Below are 16,587 nucleotides of genomic sequence, written 5' to 3'. Positions count from 1 at the left end.
TTATACGATAAAAAATGTAATTATACTTTCATTCACATCAAATATAATATACAATTATTTAACAGTGCGCCACAACATACTTCATGATATTAATGTTTTTTTTTAATTTTTATAAACTCACATAGTAGCATACTATTGCTTATTTAATAATATATTAATTGATTCAAAAGATGTAAATATGTCAAGAAGTTAAGAAGACAATAACAAACCATACCGGTTTTATCCATATGAGATGAATTATTTGATAGTATTATGATCTTAAATTTAAGACATTAGATTTTTAATGTCATTACTAATGTAATTTTGCATTTATCGCTTGGGCATATTATTTATTATTTATAATATATTAAAGGTTTGTTTGATATGTTTTCGTCGTCGTCGTGGCTTAATAGTATTTATATAAACACGCACTCAATTTATACATAATTTATATTTTATACCCAAATGATAGCCGATAGGTATTAAAATATTTAGGTATATTACATAACACGGTTGTGTTTAGTGACGAAAAAAAACCATAAATTTTAATTCATTTCTCATGTTATTAATGTTCTTTCTCCGCTAAAATGCGTTAAGCGATCGGATGACTATTAACGCGAGAGCAGAGTTATATACGTCATGCATTATTATATTATAGTTTGTCACCGCACTCGGATTCGCTATACGTTGTGCTTTAATTAATAAACTTAATTTTCCCCGCTGTTCTCGAGACTGATCCGCACGTACAATTTAATTATGGCCGCGCGACTAGAATATTATAGAGAAACAGTTAACAGTGCACAGCGTAGACTGTATCAGAATTTCAGAAATTATTTCTCTCTCTCTCTCTCTCTCTCTCTCTCTCTCTCTCGTATACTCGAATACTTCATATAGTTAATACTGGTTAAAATTTGGCAGCGTAAAAGTGCTTATATAAGACCCGCTGTAGATTCCGAAATATTATCGCGTGAATCCGGAATGAAGAATAAAATACATTTAAGGGTGGCAGATTTTGTACCGCCGCCGCCCGTCGAAAAGGGCTGCGGAAATTTTTGGAGTGGGAAAGCTCGGAATGAAATTCGGAAAGCGGCTGAAAAAATATGTGCAAGAACTTCTTGGGTTCACCGTGAAACGGCCGTACGGAAAACGCTATATTTCATCACTTGAATTACTCGTTTGTTGACGTCACGTTCGCGTTTAAATGTAACTTCCTTTTATGTTCTTTGTAAAATTGTTCAGATGTCACTCCAAGAGTCTGGCGTCGTATTAAAGGGGTTGCCTTTCGTTTTGTTTCCCATTGTTCTGGTATACGACTACCGAGGGGAAGTGCAACCAACAGAAAAAAGTATATCTAATATGCTAAGAGGTCGTCGTTCTTATGTATACGGCAGTTCATATAATTGTATATTATGTTGTATAATACATTATATGTGTACCAGAGCAGTTGGTCAATAATTTACTATTTCACGAGTGGTCTGTATATATTGTAATATAGGTTTGATGTCGACTGTTTGTCACTTAAATGAAACTCAAAATACCTACACATAATTACACTGCAGTTCACAGCGAGTGCAGTGTAAGCGCCCTCAAGTGTATTATAGCGATTATGAAGAGAGAAAAAGCTCGATTTACCCCCTTGTTTTCGATGGTGATTTTAATAAGATCGGTGCTTTGATTTGGTGTCCGAACCCACACGCCGAATTGGTTAGGTTAGGTTAGGTTCGGTTAGGTTCCCGTTTGAAAGAGCTATTTTATTAAGGTAAGCCGAATTGGTTCCCGTCTAAAAAGAGGTATTTTATAAACATAAGTATAATTGGTTCCCGTTTAAAAAGAGGTATTTTATAAACTTAAGTATAATTGGTTCCCGTTTAAATACACCGGGCCCTCCCTTTCGTGGTGATGTGTTATAAGACCTGTTCGTATAAATATCAATTTCCATTCAATCTCACGTAAGCTTTACATTTTCGTTTTGTACTTATTCACCTCTGCATAGTTCTTTTGGAATCCAAACTTGAAATTGTCGATAATCAACTACTTAGTTCGCTAAACACTTCAACTTCATAATAACGAAAAATTAAAATAAAATGAAATACTATCGATTTATAGTATATTGTATAAGTTATAGAGCGGTAGGCTAGGTAATTAAATACTATCTAATTTATATTTTGTACCAATACACATACATACGTATGCTTTACATGTTGTGCTTAAAAATGAAAATCGTTATTTGGCTTAATTTAATAATAAAATACACCTTTTTCAAAAGGGAACCAATTCGGCTTCTCCCATAAAAAGATCAGTGCTTTTGTGGCGTATTGAGACAACGATGGCGGCGACGATTATGATAATTATAATACATCTTATATATTATTATAAGCATGGATGTTATGCGTTCCGCGGTAAACGTTATTATATAGTGGCTTTTAAAAATAAATTATTAACACTAAAATAAACTAAATCGTTTTTTTGGCAGCTTGCTCGTGCAGAATAAAACGACCATTAGTCACAAGAATTAAGTTTATTAATAAATGTGTTGTTTTGAAATAAGTAGGACCAAGCGTAACTTTTTTTTATGATTGTAATTAAAGTGATAAAACATTTTTATGGAGAGTATTTATNTATTGTTATATATAACTCATTTACTGTTAATGTACGTGTACAATATATTATATATATATATTATATTATGAAAAAAAAAAAAAAAAAAACTGTAATTGGAATTTATTTCCGTAATAAAGAAAAGAATAAAGAATATATATATTATATACACTGTGCATATTATTTTTCTCGTGTATATTTTTTTACCTAAAGAAAAACCAATGCACACGAAAAGTAAATAATATTTATTTATTATAATATTGTTTGGAATTATTTAAAGAGTTTTTATATAAAAGTTGGTCTGTTTGACATTATCATACTTAATAATAACAATGCAGTGTTTTCCTTGTTTTCGTGCATTTTCGACTTTTTATACAATTCTTATTTCAATAATTCAGTTATTTGTTATACATTTTGATAAAAAAATCAGTTACTTTATTGTTGTAACATTACCATTATATATCGAAATTATATTACACAGCTGCTATTATGTTCTCCTCTCGGGACATTACACAAGTCGTTGCAAATTATTTAAAATTATATTTATTCGGCTATTGTGTATTATGTTATTGTATCAATCTATTTTTATTTCGTTATATAAACCAACAATTTCCTCGCCCACACATCACAAGTAGATCTAATCAAGTCCCCAAAGAAAATGAGTAAACTAACTGGATAGTTATAATATATTATACTATAATGCGTATTTCGTTCCTACGCTTAACCCATATTCTCACAGATAAAACAATGGCATTATAATTGGATACGTATCATAATCCGACGTTCATAAATTACCCATAAATAAATAAACGCTAATAAACGTTAATATTCACCAAGCATACCCATCCCTAATATTTCCCCTTTAAAAAAATCGAATTCAAGGAATTTTCACGTATACTTTTTACGCATATTTTTTTTAGACATTTTATGCAATTAAAGGATTGTCCTGCGGGGATAGGTAAAACTTTTTTTTTCAAATAATGAGTACCTTCCACCAATTTAATATTGTTAAAATTAAATTAGTATTTAAGGAAATGACTTTTTAGAAAATGTTGATGTGCACAAGTCGAGATTTGATCGAGTAGTTTCTAAGCGATTGAGCTTAAACCTTTAAAAGTATAAGGTACACTATTAAGATACTCTTCGTCTCTTCCATCATACTAGGTTTAAAAGATCATGCATAAACCCTCATGATGATTTGAAAATGCAATATTTATGATTATTGGATAGATATGAAATAGAAGAACATCTCAATAAATTAGTAGTGCAATAAGAATAGAAGACGTAGATAGTCTAGGACAAAGTTAAGTGGAAGGAAATTGTGATGGTGGCGAAAACTCTAGAGAGTACTAAATGTCAGCATAAGAAGAAAAATACGAAAAGTAATGATTTTAAGTAGAATAAAAATTGTACGATATGTAAAAACCGTCCGAATTCTATAATCACTATAAACTAATTAATACCACATATAATTTAAATATTGTGTAAAACCATTTAATTGGTAATTCTCAGAAACATATTCTCCACCTATCAATTATTTCTAAATGTATAAAACTTTCAATAACATCATGAGATCTACAATGTATAGTAAAAATATTGTGTTTTTCATTTGAAAAACAACTGGTAACAAATCAGGATTTAAATAATACTTCACTAAAGGAAAAAATGGTGTGCTCGAGCCCGCTTAGTGAATCACCCTGTATAGTGTATATATAGGTACATATATACACACACATATTTATATATATGTCTATATTATTATATGATATTAATTATTTTATTTATTATTATATACTATAAAATCGACACAACGCTTAATAATATATTATTAAAACCTCGTATATTATGGTCATTGCCTCTGAGAGTCTTACCCCCGGACCCCCCTGCAAATCGTATTCGTTTATTGCGAAATCGATTTTTAAATAAGGCTTAATAGGCGCAGTTAAAATATAATATTATACACTCCGCCTACCCAGCAACTATATCATCCGCGTTTATGCGGCAAAAGAGATCTCGTTGTCCGTATATAATATGCTTATTAATGGGATTTGATCCGAGCGTATATTTTATTGCTATAATCATAATATTATTATATACATGGATATATCGTTGTACTTGCAGCTTATATTTTATACTCGTCTGCAGACGACATACATACATACATACATGTATATTATCCACCGATTTTAAAATCGTTCTTTTTAAGTGAACGAAAATCTTATTCATGCATTGACATTTTGAGCGTATACATACATATACCTAAACGACGTTAAACCTGTTGAATGCGCTGTTTAAAATATTTTCATTATGTCGTATAACGCGCAGTGATAGTAATTTATTCGGTGTCAGAAAATTAAAATATTCAAATAAAAGGGGACTACTGGCTGCCATAGTAATAGCCTATAATTACCCCTACCTGTGTATAGTATAAACAGGCCGTCACGCTTAATGCTTACAACAGTTTATACTAATAAAACGTTCGCTTTTATTATTTATATGTTATAATATGGTTACTAATTGTATAATGTTTCAATTTTCTACGCGCCACAAGTAATAATGGTAATAATATACCTATAAGTGCTCCTTGCAAATTTTCTTTTCCGCTGTTGATTTACACAGTGCCCAAATATATTCGATAAATAATGAGAAAAATAATAATTATAACCTAACTTCACTGGTACACGTGTGATTGTACGACGTTCGCCATACTATATGATGTGTCAATAAATATATAATAATATATAGGGTGTTTCAGAAATCGGTACAAATTTAAAAACGCCATAAAAGGCACAAATTTTATTAAAAATGAAAAATAACCACCGGCATATTATGTCCGAAATCGAAAGATCAGTTGACACCTATCATCATCGAAAAAATTCCCATTCCTATACTCATTTCTAAAAAACCCTACGGTACGGTCATATATGTGTAGCAGAAAGATATGACAAATCAAATAACTTTTGTTCTAATCGATATTTAAAAAATTGTTTTTTTTTCTTCATACAATTCATATACGCTTATATCATTGTCTAACGCGAATAATATTATAGATTTTATTCTGTAAATCGTAGAGAAAAAAAAAAAAGGTTAACAATTATTGTTCAGAACACAAGGTATTTAATGTATCATAATATCTTTCTGTTACATCCTGCAGTAATTATTATACGGACGGACGTCTATATCGGTGCGCGCGAGTACCCACTATACTTAGCACCATATATACCCATATACAAATGCGAATTGCCGCACGACAACCGTATTATAATATTATTATCTACGACGAGACTATACAACAATATTGCCGTAAAAGTCCTACACGTAAAACGGGTGCAGTCTCACGAGATTCCGGAACGGCGAGGTTTACGTATAATAATGTATATGTATTATTATTATATTGTATATTATACATAGGAGGTACGCCTTGCGTATACTATAATATAATATGTGCCTATATATGTGGTTATCGGGAGTGTACGATGGAAATTTTAAGACGCAGACGTCGAGTGAACCCGTATAATATATATATATATATATATAATATATATATATGTTTATTATCATTGTGTGTGTGTGTGTGTGTGTGTGTGTGTGTAGGTACACATATTCCATTATATCGACGTAGTATTATAATAGTTGTAGTATATTATTACCTATGTGTGACGGTTCGGATCGGAAATCGAAAACTTAAACGTGAAAAAAACACCGCTCTCTCTCTCGTCTGCACTGAAGTTCTCTAGCTCTCTCCGACACACACGCGCACACACACGAACACGCACACATTATAATAAACTTGCGCTCGTTCGTCGTGTGCGTGAGCGTGGAAAACAAATAAAACGTTTTTCACGGCCCGTGAGTTTTATTATTGTTAATAAAACGGCGACGGCCATGATACGGCGGTGTCGGTCGTATTGCTCGTATTATATATAATAATAAAATAAAAAATCAATATCAGAGAGCACTCGTCGGGCGCGTGTGTGTTATTACACATTCTCGTGCGACGACGACGACGACAATATTGTTATTGTTATTTTGCGTTTTCCGAAAAACCGCGACGGAGACATCATCGAATACGTATTATATTTTCGAGGTAATAATCGTTATTGTTCGTTATGGGCTTTAAGCCGCCGCCGTCCGTGTTCACCATATTATATTATACACGCCCCCCCCCCCCGGTCTATATGCATAACTATTACGTCGTATTAAAATAATAACGATAATGATATGATAAAAAAGACTTTTCGGGAAGCGACAGACGACCGCGCTGCGCCGCCGCCCACTTCACTGCCGCCACGTCAACCCCGCGCACTTTCTGGTTAGGTGCTCGGCATGCAGTCGGGGCGCCGTGACAAAGCCGCTCCTCCCTCTCCACCGCCGCGCACCCTCCCACGCACCCTCCCCATCGTTCACCGAAAGTGTAGCGCGCGTGGCACAAAAGGTATATATATATAATAGAGTTAAAACGAGCGTTTTATTCGGTACAAACGGTTTTCTAACAAGAGTCGTAGTAATATCGTTTGTATATATATATATATATATACACGCGTCTACCTTCTCCTATCCACCCCTACTCCGGGGCTACGGACGATTTAGGTGGTGGTGGCGGCGGCGGCGGAGGTGGGAATGGCATACGGTACGGTGGCGGGGTGGGTGGGGGGTGAGATCAATAAAACGAACTGTTCGCCGCCGCCAAGAGAGTATATAACAACGAAGGGTGGCGTGGCAAAGTGTTGCGGGGGTTGCGGCGAGGGGGACCGCTACGGCGGCGGCGACGACTATTATAACTACATAAAACACGCTAATGGCTCAATACGCGCGCCACACACACTCACAAACATTTTTCGTATATATACATAATATATACGAATTAACGACCCCAACCCGCCGCCGCCGCCGTTTCTTTTCCACTTCCTCTTTTGCGCGGAGCGCCCTCCGACGACGAAGGATCTCCCCGAAAGTGTATATATAATAGTAATAATATAACACTGCAGTTTAAATACGATTGGCACTGGCGGTGGTGTGCTTAGTACGATGCGGAGGGGGGGGGCGTCGAGGCGACTCCGCTCGCGCGAGGTCATTAATTCGGCCCCGGCAATGTCGGCGGGATTGACACGATTATACCTCCCCCACTCTCCCCTCCTTCGGGCCCGGACCGTTGAACCTATACGCCGGGGCAGTATCATCGGCTGGCAGCTATCTATATATAGTATTTATTTCCGTGTCGGTAGTCGCATTTTTTAGTTTTTGTTTCTACATTTTTTTTTACCGAGAAGGTAATCAATCGCGCCGGTCCATCCCCTTCCTCCGCCACTGCAGTATCGGCCCTCGCCGCCCGGAACGATTAAAGTACGCCAAAAAAATAACTATATATATATATATATAGCCACATCGAAATCAAACGATACATACATAATTCCCATGTACCTCTATATACACAGGATTACAGGAATCGCCATTATGGTAATTGGATTTTGTTTTTTTTTTCCTCCTCCACAAAATCGTGTTTTACCTTTTTACGAAAACAATGAAAATAAAAAATAAATAACGGCAAATCGCGTGATGCGGTTCTCTGTAGTGCTTGCAGACGGACTACGAATACTCGCGCAATAATGATCGTTGTCGTCGAACTAAAGGTCCCGTTGAATTACGTACTAGTGTATAAAACTAATATAATATTATTTATCTTGTGCGGTCGTTTGATTTGTAGAGATTTATAGTAATAATACCACACTGCTATGTATACGATATACTGCAGTTATTATAGTACGACGGAAAATATTCCAACTATACCGATTATTGTCTTAATATTATAGAGCATAATATAATATTTATTATTTACTTTAATCTGTACGTCATATAATTATAATATATTAGGCGCATTTACTTATGCGGTTTGCCGAAAAGGCATGGCACACGAATGCGTTAATTACGAAATTATTTTCGGTCCATCGTAGAGTAATGAAAAAATATAAATCTGCGCGTTGTTGTGATTATTGAATATAAATAGGATTTTATTCGCACTGAAACGGCAATACAAATTAGCGGTGATGAAATAATGATACGTATATCGTTCGAAACTCGTGTTATACGATAGTTCTGCTAACGATTGAATACCGATTTTAATCTCAATTATTGATTATATTTTCGGGTGGGTTTTTATTACGAACATATTATTATATGTCTTACGTTATCCTCGTATTCAAATGTATCACCTTCTAATATTGAAAACGAACTGCACACCGTGCCATACCAGCTATTTATACTTAAAGTTTCCGCCAAGTTTTCGGCACGCTGCAATATCTCATTACCTAGTTGATGTTGTTGTTGTTGTTGTTGTTATTTATTGTAGTGATAAAGGTGCAGAATATTTTCGACAACTATGCTCGTATAGGTATAATAATACACATTGTATTACACGTTATTCATATTATATTTTTATGTTTTAAAACTCTATAATAACCGTTGTAAGGTTTTATTTATGCGTACACTGCACGTCTGCTCGTAAAGCGATTAACATTTCGAGAAAAAAAAAATGAAATGTTTATTTGTAATACACTATTGCAGGGGACATAATTTTTATCGGAACAAAAGCATTTTTACCGCCCTAATTGATTCGTTGGCCGGCGCGGACTCATCTGGCTTTGCGCCCGATTTTCAATTATCATCATTATCGCTGTTGAAAATAATATTTATTTTTCTAGAAAATATTTAACCGCGGTCGCAGTGTATTATGTAGTCGTGCAGTACATTATGAACGTCAAGTCTCTCGAGACGCAATGCGGTCCGTACGAAAGGGTTTTTCTAAAGTCAAAATCCACAGTAGTCGCTTTTCCTGATAATACCGATACATGACATAGCCACGTTACTATATATTAATTGTCGGCAGACACGTTTTTATTTTCGCTCGCAGATTCACGCGACGCGTGCTACGCAGATTATCTGTCGAACGAAAAAATTGTGCCATCAATCCGCGGAATTTCGGGCGAAACGCTCTCCGGGGGGGGGGGGGTGAAACCGCTATATAGTGTACCCACCCCCGTGTACCTATATATATATATTATCACAATATAATTCGAGGTGGCGTGTGAGTTCCGATTTGTGCGCTGCAAGCTCGGTTCATTACACTAATGGCAAAATGTCGAAACGTGAGCGTGTATTAGCAGACCGCGTGCAATCGTCATGTGCCCCTTCGCGATGTACGGGAGCGAACACGTCAAGGGCGGTGCCACCCCGCGCGGGTGTAGTGGTTCGTCTGCAGCGGGTTGTTTCCTTTCGTTCGTTTTATCGAATTAATAATTATTATGGTCTGCTGCTGGCGGGAAGTATACACGGCGAAAAAAAAACCCCACAAAACTCCGCCAAAACCGATCGTTAAACAGTTTACACACAATCGAGTTATGATATAGTGATGACGACAGTGGTGATTTTTTTTCAAATAATATTGTAATACCGTTGGTGACGATGAGATTATAAAAAACTGCTGTGGCGATGTTATTGTTTTTGTTATTTTCTCTCGGGTGTAATAGAAAATACGGAATGTGGGCGAATGCGACACGACCCCGGGATTTCCCAAACAGAAAAATGAAAATCGATATCGTTATTATATATATTATATATAGCGCGGTATTACGCACGTGTAGGATACGATTTCGTGTTGTACGAATATCAATCCACGTGACAGAAATATCAGCGGAAGACCTCTAAAAATATATATTAATACATATAGGTGTATACACATTCTTATGTCGATTTAACAATATCCTAATGGGATATTTTTTTTTCGACGTTTTTCTATTAGCGGTGCCGTATGTAGAGTTATATTTATTATAGCGTGTTCGTCGTTCTACTGATATGTTATGAAAAAAAATATCAACAGCTGATTTGATCGGTTCCCAACTTTATTTTCGTGTTCAATTTGTATCGCAATATCTATAATATTATATACTCAAACACCGCTTGTCAAATACAAATGAAATCTGTGTATAAATATTATTAATCACAGAAAAAACGTATACATAGGTAATACCTATGGATGTTTTTGAAACCAGTTCATCCCTATGTATACTGTTTTGTTTAGAATCAAAAATTTAAAATAACTACATCAGTATAAGTATTTAAATAGTACCTACGTAGATGTCAACGCATATCGTCAAAGTATTTGTTATGAAATATTATTTTTTCTAAAATCAACGTTCGATTACGTGATTCGAGAAAATTTGGCGAGGGTTGGAACCATTATCCCCCCCCCCCCCAAGTACGGCCTCATAACTATATTCCTGTTATATTCGTATAAGTACATGAACTCGTTCAACAGTATTATTATTTATTATTATAATAACGGGGGTGGGTGTGACCTTGGTATAACAAGAGTGCTATGGGTACCTCAGTAGAGTAGTTTATGCATTATTAAATCACTGCGGATTTCGATTCGGTTACATATTATATAGCTGCAGCGGTGCGAAACGACGATTATTGTAATGATATATTATAGGTGCACCTCTACACCTGCCCACCCGTATTCGCTCGCGGTGTACAGTGCACGACGTGTAGAGCAATTCACTTTGCTTTTAAATATTTTATTAACGAGACCCAATTAAGCGCTCTGCAATGCCGCCGCTACCGGTTCGCCTAACGCATTCAAAGCGATATTGTGATTAATATTTAGTTTTCGTTTAATATAGTAATACAGCTGATGTGTCGTGATTGAAAAAAAACCGTATTCGTAATTTCGTCGTTCTTCGGTATAATATTATATCCGTTTGTTTAATGTTGTGTGTGCGTGTGCGGTTGGTAACGTTTTGATGGTAAAACGATTTTGGGCGTTATTTTTCGAAAAAGTTGAGCGTTCAAGTTAAAGTAAACTATAATAAGAGAGATTGCTACAATACCGTGTACTGGTGTACTTACAATATTATAATAATTTAATAGGACCCGGTGTAGCATATTATACGATTTTATACGATCAGGTGATAATTATATAGTTAGGTATACACTGTACAGCCATATAATATTGGTATGTAATATACTATATGATATTATAAGTGAGTTATGACTGCAATTTATTATAATACGATTTACTAATATGATTATTCAAGTGTTATCGATAAATACTTTGAACTATCAAAACGAAAAAAATTAATAATCAACTCATTCAAATAATGTCTCACCGTTAAACCGTTTATTATGTAATTACAACACACAAATTAGTTTATGAAGTATGTAATTATGCTATTTGTATTTTTTACTACCTCTAATTATTATATATGTACATTTAATATACCATTAATATAAGATTATCTTTGTTTTATAGAAACGAATTAAATACAATTAACGACGGCAGTGAATGCTATTAAAAATTGTAATTTCGTTATATTAATTAACTTCTTTTTTAATATTGGTTTAAATTTAAATTTTAAATTACTTGGTGCTCGTTATAGCTCCTATATAGGTTGACATTATAATATTATACTGTAACACGACACTAATCTATACGATTTAATCAGCAAACAGATTTTCTTTACGAATTGTTTATCGTGATTCGTACAATTTACATTTCAATTCCAAACTTCGAATTGTAACTAATAATAGTATAGAGAAAAAAATCTTGAGAATCACTTTATCACTTAGATGGGGTTAGCAAATTTATTTGTTTAATTTTTTTTTTAGTTCTCAATTAAATCAAATGTAAAATTATAATTGATGCGTGATTATGTAGTTTTTAAATCATGTATACCTTATATGCATATATAACCGACCGTACATTATATATTTTTTATATGTTGAATAAAATATTTAATATTATTGTATACCTAGTGGCTAGTTTGGTATAACCTGAAAAATAAGTTAAGTTATACAATATTATATGTACTTGCTAAACTTCAAATTAAATGTTCCGGTGTCTGCAGGCTTAAACTATTTCATTTCAAATTTTTTTATTATTATTATTTTAGGATCTAGTGACCACGTAGGGAACATAATGCTAAAAAAAATATTCGTATAAAAAAAAATTATGATCTTAGATAAATTAGCTTTGTAATTTTATACTGGTAAATGTTTTGAATTGCAAATAACACTTGTGGACGTCTTAGTGAGTTATGGGGTCTACATAAATATATATATATGTATTGTATGCACGCGCATATTGTGTGTGTGTGTGTGTGTGTGTGTGTGTGTGTGTGTGTGTGTTTAGACAAGGCCCCGTATACATGTAAAATAATAGATGGTAAAAAAGTTAGCAGTGGTATTTTTTTTTACGAATCCATAACGGTCCAGTTGCTGCAGTAAGGGTGTTTACAAATGGGCACGAAAAGGGAACAAGCTTTCGTGCAAAGAGCAATTCGATCGAAAAGCCTGGAAATAAAAAAATGCTGACCCTATTTGTCGGATGGAATTAATTTTTATAGCTCCTTCCCGCTGCTGCAGATTAAAAAGTATTGATATTGCACTTCAAAATCCATCACATAATATGCGTCATTTATCGACAATAACTTTATATTTTATATGGTAATAATTAAATACTATATATGTTCAAAGTAATAATAATATAGTAACGTCTATAATTAACTTATTTGTAGATAATATAGGTACCTAATACCTACCTATTTTGTATTTATATGTGGCGATGATTGTTTGTTATGTACATTTTGCGATAATTTCTCAGAAGGAAATAACTTTTTTACACAGTATTTAAGTAAATAATTCTAGAAATATTATGCTAAATAAGTATACTATTTATATAACAAATAATACTTTATAAAAGTATTTAATGTGCACAGTAAATACTGCTGTGGATGGTTAATTAATCCATTTTACAAACATCTGTTTTAAGTCACTAACTATTATTTTAGGTATAGTTCTTTTTCTCTTCAAAAATGTATAGTTTAATTGGTATGTACGCTGTACCTATATTGAACACTCCGCGTGGATTAAAATATGCGGAATATTTCTGCTGTACAACTTTCTACATAAATGAAATTAATAATTTTAAAAATTAAAAAAATAATTTCTTTTTAATTGGTACTGTTGAACTTTGTATAAAATAATATTTATTATCTTTAATATCTATGCTAAATACCTGTGCTATGACTATATATTTTGATTATTTTGGTCAAATGTATTATTACTATTTATTATCTGCTGAAAAAACGATCCAAGTACCTACTATTTCTTATGCGATTTTAAAGTATAAATTGATTTAAGCTCTATTTGACAGATCTTTATTATTTACTCAAAGGGAAATATAAAAGAAATACAAGTGTTCTCTTCTTCGATTGCCATTTTATATTTAAATAGTTTTGCCTCGTGAAATCGATATAGGCGTGACAAAAACAGTACAAATGTTTGTTTTTGACAGAAAAGCATTCGGAGAAATTGCTTGTTGCGATTCTACCCAATACCCATAGCGTTTTGTTGTGTAACATCGAATGGAAAATAATGAAGAATCGAAAACTGTTGTAAAGTCTTTCTTTGACTGCACTCTGAGCATTTTACCATATTTGTGTACGTTGTTTGTGGACTTATCATATAAAAACGAATGAGTGTAATGATTTTAATTGGCTGGCATTATGATTGCGCCGTGTAATTCGTTTTTTCCTATATAATAAGGGATGAATACCCTGATTTTGCACATTTCACGGACGTCCAATCCAGACAGTTAGCTGAATTTTTTACAAACGAATTGTGTTGGGATTTTTTTTTTTTTAAATAATTATTGAACGAACAATATTCACTAAATACATTCGGGAGGTAGTTTAGGACAACAATACCTACGACCTACCTATATCAAGGCGGGTTCAGGGATTTTCAACGCGGGGGTGGGGCCACTTTTTTATAGATTAACGACGAGTGGGACGTAATGACGGTAATATTAAATCAAAGATCGTAGATAACAACAATTGAATAAACTATAACTATACATATTTCCAATATAGAAAGGTATAGGTAATATGCAATGTTATTGATTTTAATTGTTTATTTTATACGATTTATAATTAAATTTAAAGGACGAAGTCGAGTTTCCGAGATCTCTTAGACTGCTGCAGTTCTTTACGGATTGTTAAGGCCATTCTCGTAAAACCAACTCATATTAAGTCGAGTTAGTACCTACGTCCATCGTGTAATTGAGTCGATAGTTCATATTTCCCCCCCCCCTCCCACCAACTGTTTAATAAATCCTTTATGAGCAACTCTTTTGGCATGTTCATAATATAATATCAAAAAGCCGCAAAATTCTTAAATGCACTTTTATAATAATTGCAGTGTCGGCGACTGACTGATTTCGCTCCCTCTCGTATCCTTGTCGAAACGCTATTCTATTATTATAATATAACGTACAGTCGGAAATAAGATAATAACATCTTCTGTTTAGCGTGTACGTGATTGTTTGGAAATTTGAAAAAAAAAATGTCGACCTTCGAGGGTCGCTTGGTAAACGTGGGGAGTGCATAATGTACATAATATACTTGAGAGGTGTCGGTTTAATGTACAGGTATAATGTAGGTGTTTACTCGGATTTGAATAATGCAATACGGTGTTTTAGTCCATTCCTCGTGCTTATGTATATTATTATAATACACTCTGTTTCACGTTATATTTGCCTTTATATACACTGTACCACTGACAGCATATAAGAGGCTAAATGCACTTCGCGTACCTAAACGTTTTCGCTTTCATATGTGCATAATGCATATTGTATATTATTATATATTGCCGTATGGGTGCGCTCGATATCAAACAATGCGAGGTGTCCCGTTTAGCACAATTCGAATGGACGAAACGACCATTTCTAAATGATATATTATTATACTACATATTATAATATGCTCTCAGCTATATGATAAAATATTATATTATAGTTTTATACCTACTCGTAATATAATATTTATTATTGTCACGTAAATAATAAAATACGCGAAGAAACCTTTGCGAACAAGCACTTGCAGTGTGCAGGTTCCATCATCGAGTGCCATTGAACAGAGTACGAGGTTCATACCTTTGTATTTTGCAATAATTGCATCGCGTGCCGTGGTACTTATGTCATGACGATTTTAAGGCTATTTGTTTGTAATATGAAATGCATTATTATTTATTTAAAATTGTGTACACGGATTGCACATTACACAAATTATCCAATTATACCTACATAATATTATGTTCGAATTAAAAAACATATAATATAATAAATACATCACACCCGTTGATATAAAGCTTATATATACGACGGTATACATTCTACGAATATTATGCGCGAATGTAGGCTATAAAATAATATCAGTGAACTTGAATTTATATATAATGTTAAGATATAATAATATCCTGTCTTGTTGACTCGACATGAATTAAATATCTTATACTTTCTTGTTGAGGTACGGTGTTTTCGCTTGCGTTTTACCAAATCCAGATCCCGGTGTTCTGTTTTTGGAAAAAGTGTAAAAATCCTAAATGTTAGGGATGCAACCCCCCCCCCCCGATATTATACCACCTATGGCTTACGGTAAAAAAAAAAAACGATTTTTTTAACAACGGTTTTTCCGTCTTGTCAACAGGTGAAGATTTGGTTCCAGAACAGACGGACAAAGTGGAAAAAACACGACACAGTGACGACGACGGAATCCGCGGATCCAGCGATAGCTGCCGCCGCCGCCGCGGCGTCGGGTCTCGGAGGCGGAGGCGGCGGCGGAATGGCCAAGTGTTCGCCGAAGGCCGCGGCCGGCGCCAAGTTTCTCAGCGAGGGCGATGACCACTCGTCGCTGGAAGATTCGGAGAGCTGCTACAGCAGCGTGGACGCGGCCGAGTCCAAGGTGGTCACGGCACGGACGCCCGAGTCGCTGCCGCCCACGTCGCCGACGACGGACAACGAGACAGCGGCCACGGCCACTACGACCACCGCCATGGCCAGGGCGCCCAGTTAGAGGGGAAATCCCAGTCGTCTTTCTCGAGATATTATTAATAATGATAATAATAAATTATATACGATCAAATAAACCAACGGACGATCGTTGTTGGATATTATAT

At 34.4% G+C, this 16,587-nt stretch overlaps 1 protein-coding gene across 1 annotated transcript in view; it reads left to right on the top strand.

Moving 5' to 3' along the window:
• Window positions 1-16,587, top strand: part of LOC111034014 (homeobox protein H2.0-like) — a 104,590-nt gene extending 88,003 nt beyond the window's left edge. The window contains exon 3 of the mRNA XM_022315026.1: window positions 16,119-16,587. Within this exon, the coding sequence (XP_022170718.1) occupies window positions 16,119-16,484 (366 nt within the window). The 3' untranslated portion in view covers window positions 16,485-16,587. The remainder of the gene's footprint in view (window positions 1-16,118) is intronic.

The sequence above is a fragment of the Myzus persicae genome, unplaced genomic scaffold (assembly GCF_001856785.1).
Source record: "Myzus persicae strain clone G006 unplaced genomic scaffold, MPER_G0061.0, whole genome shotgun sequence".
In the NCBI taxonomy this organism is placed as follows: Eukaryota; Metazoa; Arthropoda; class Insecta; order Hemiptera; family Aphididae; genus Myzus; species Myzus persicae.
This window is presented reverse-complemented; position numbering and strand designations above follow the sequence as displayed.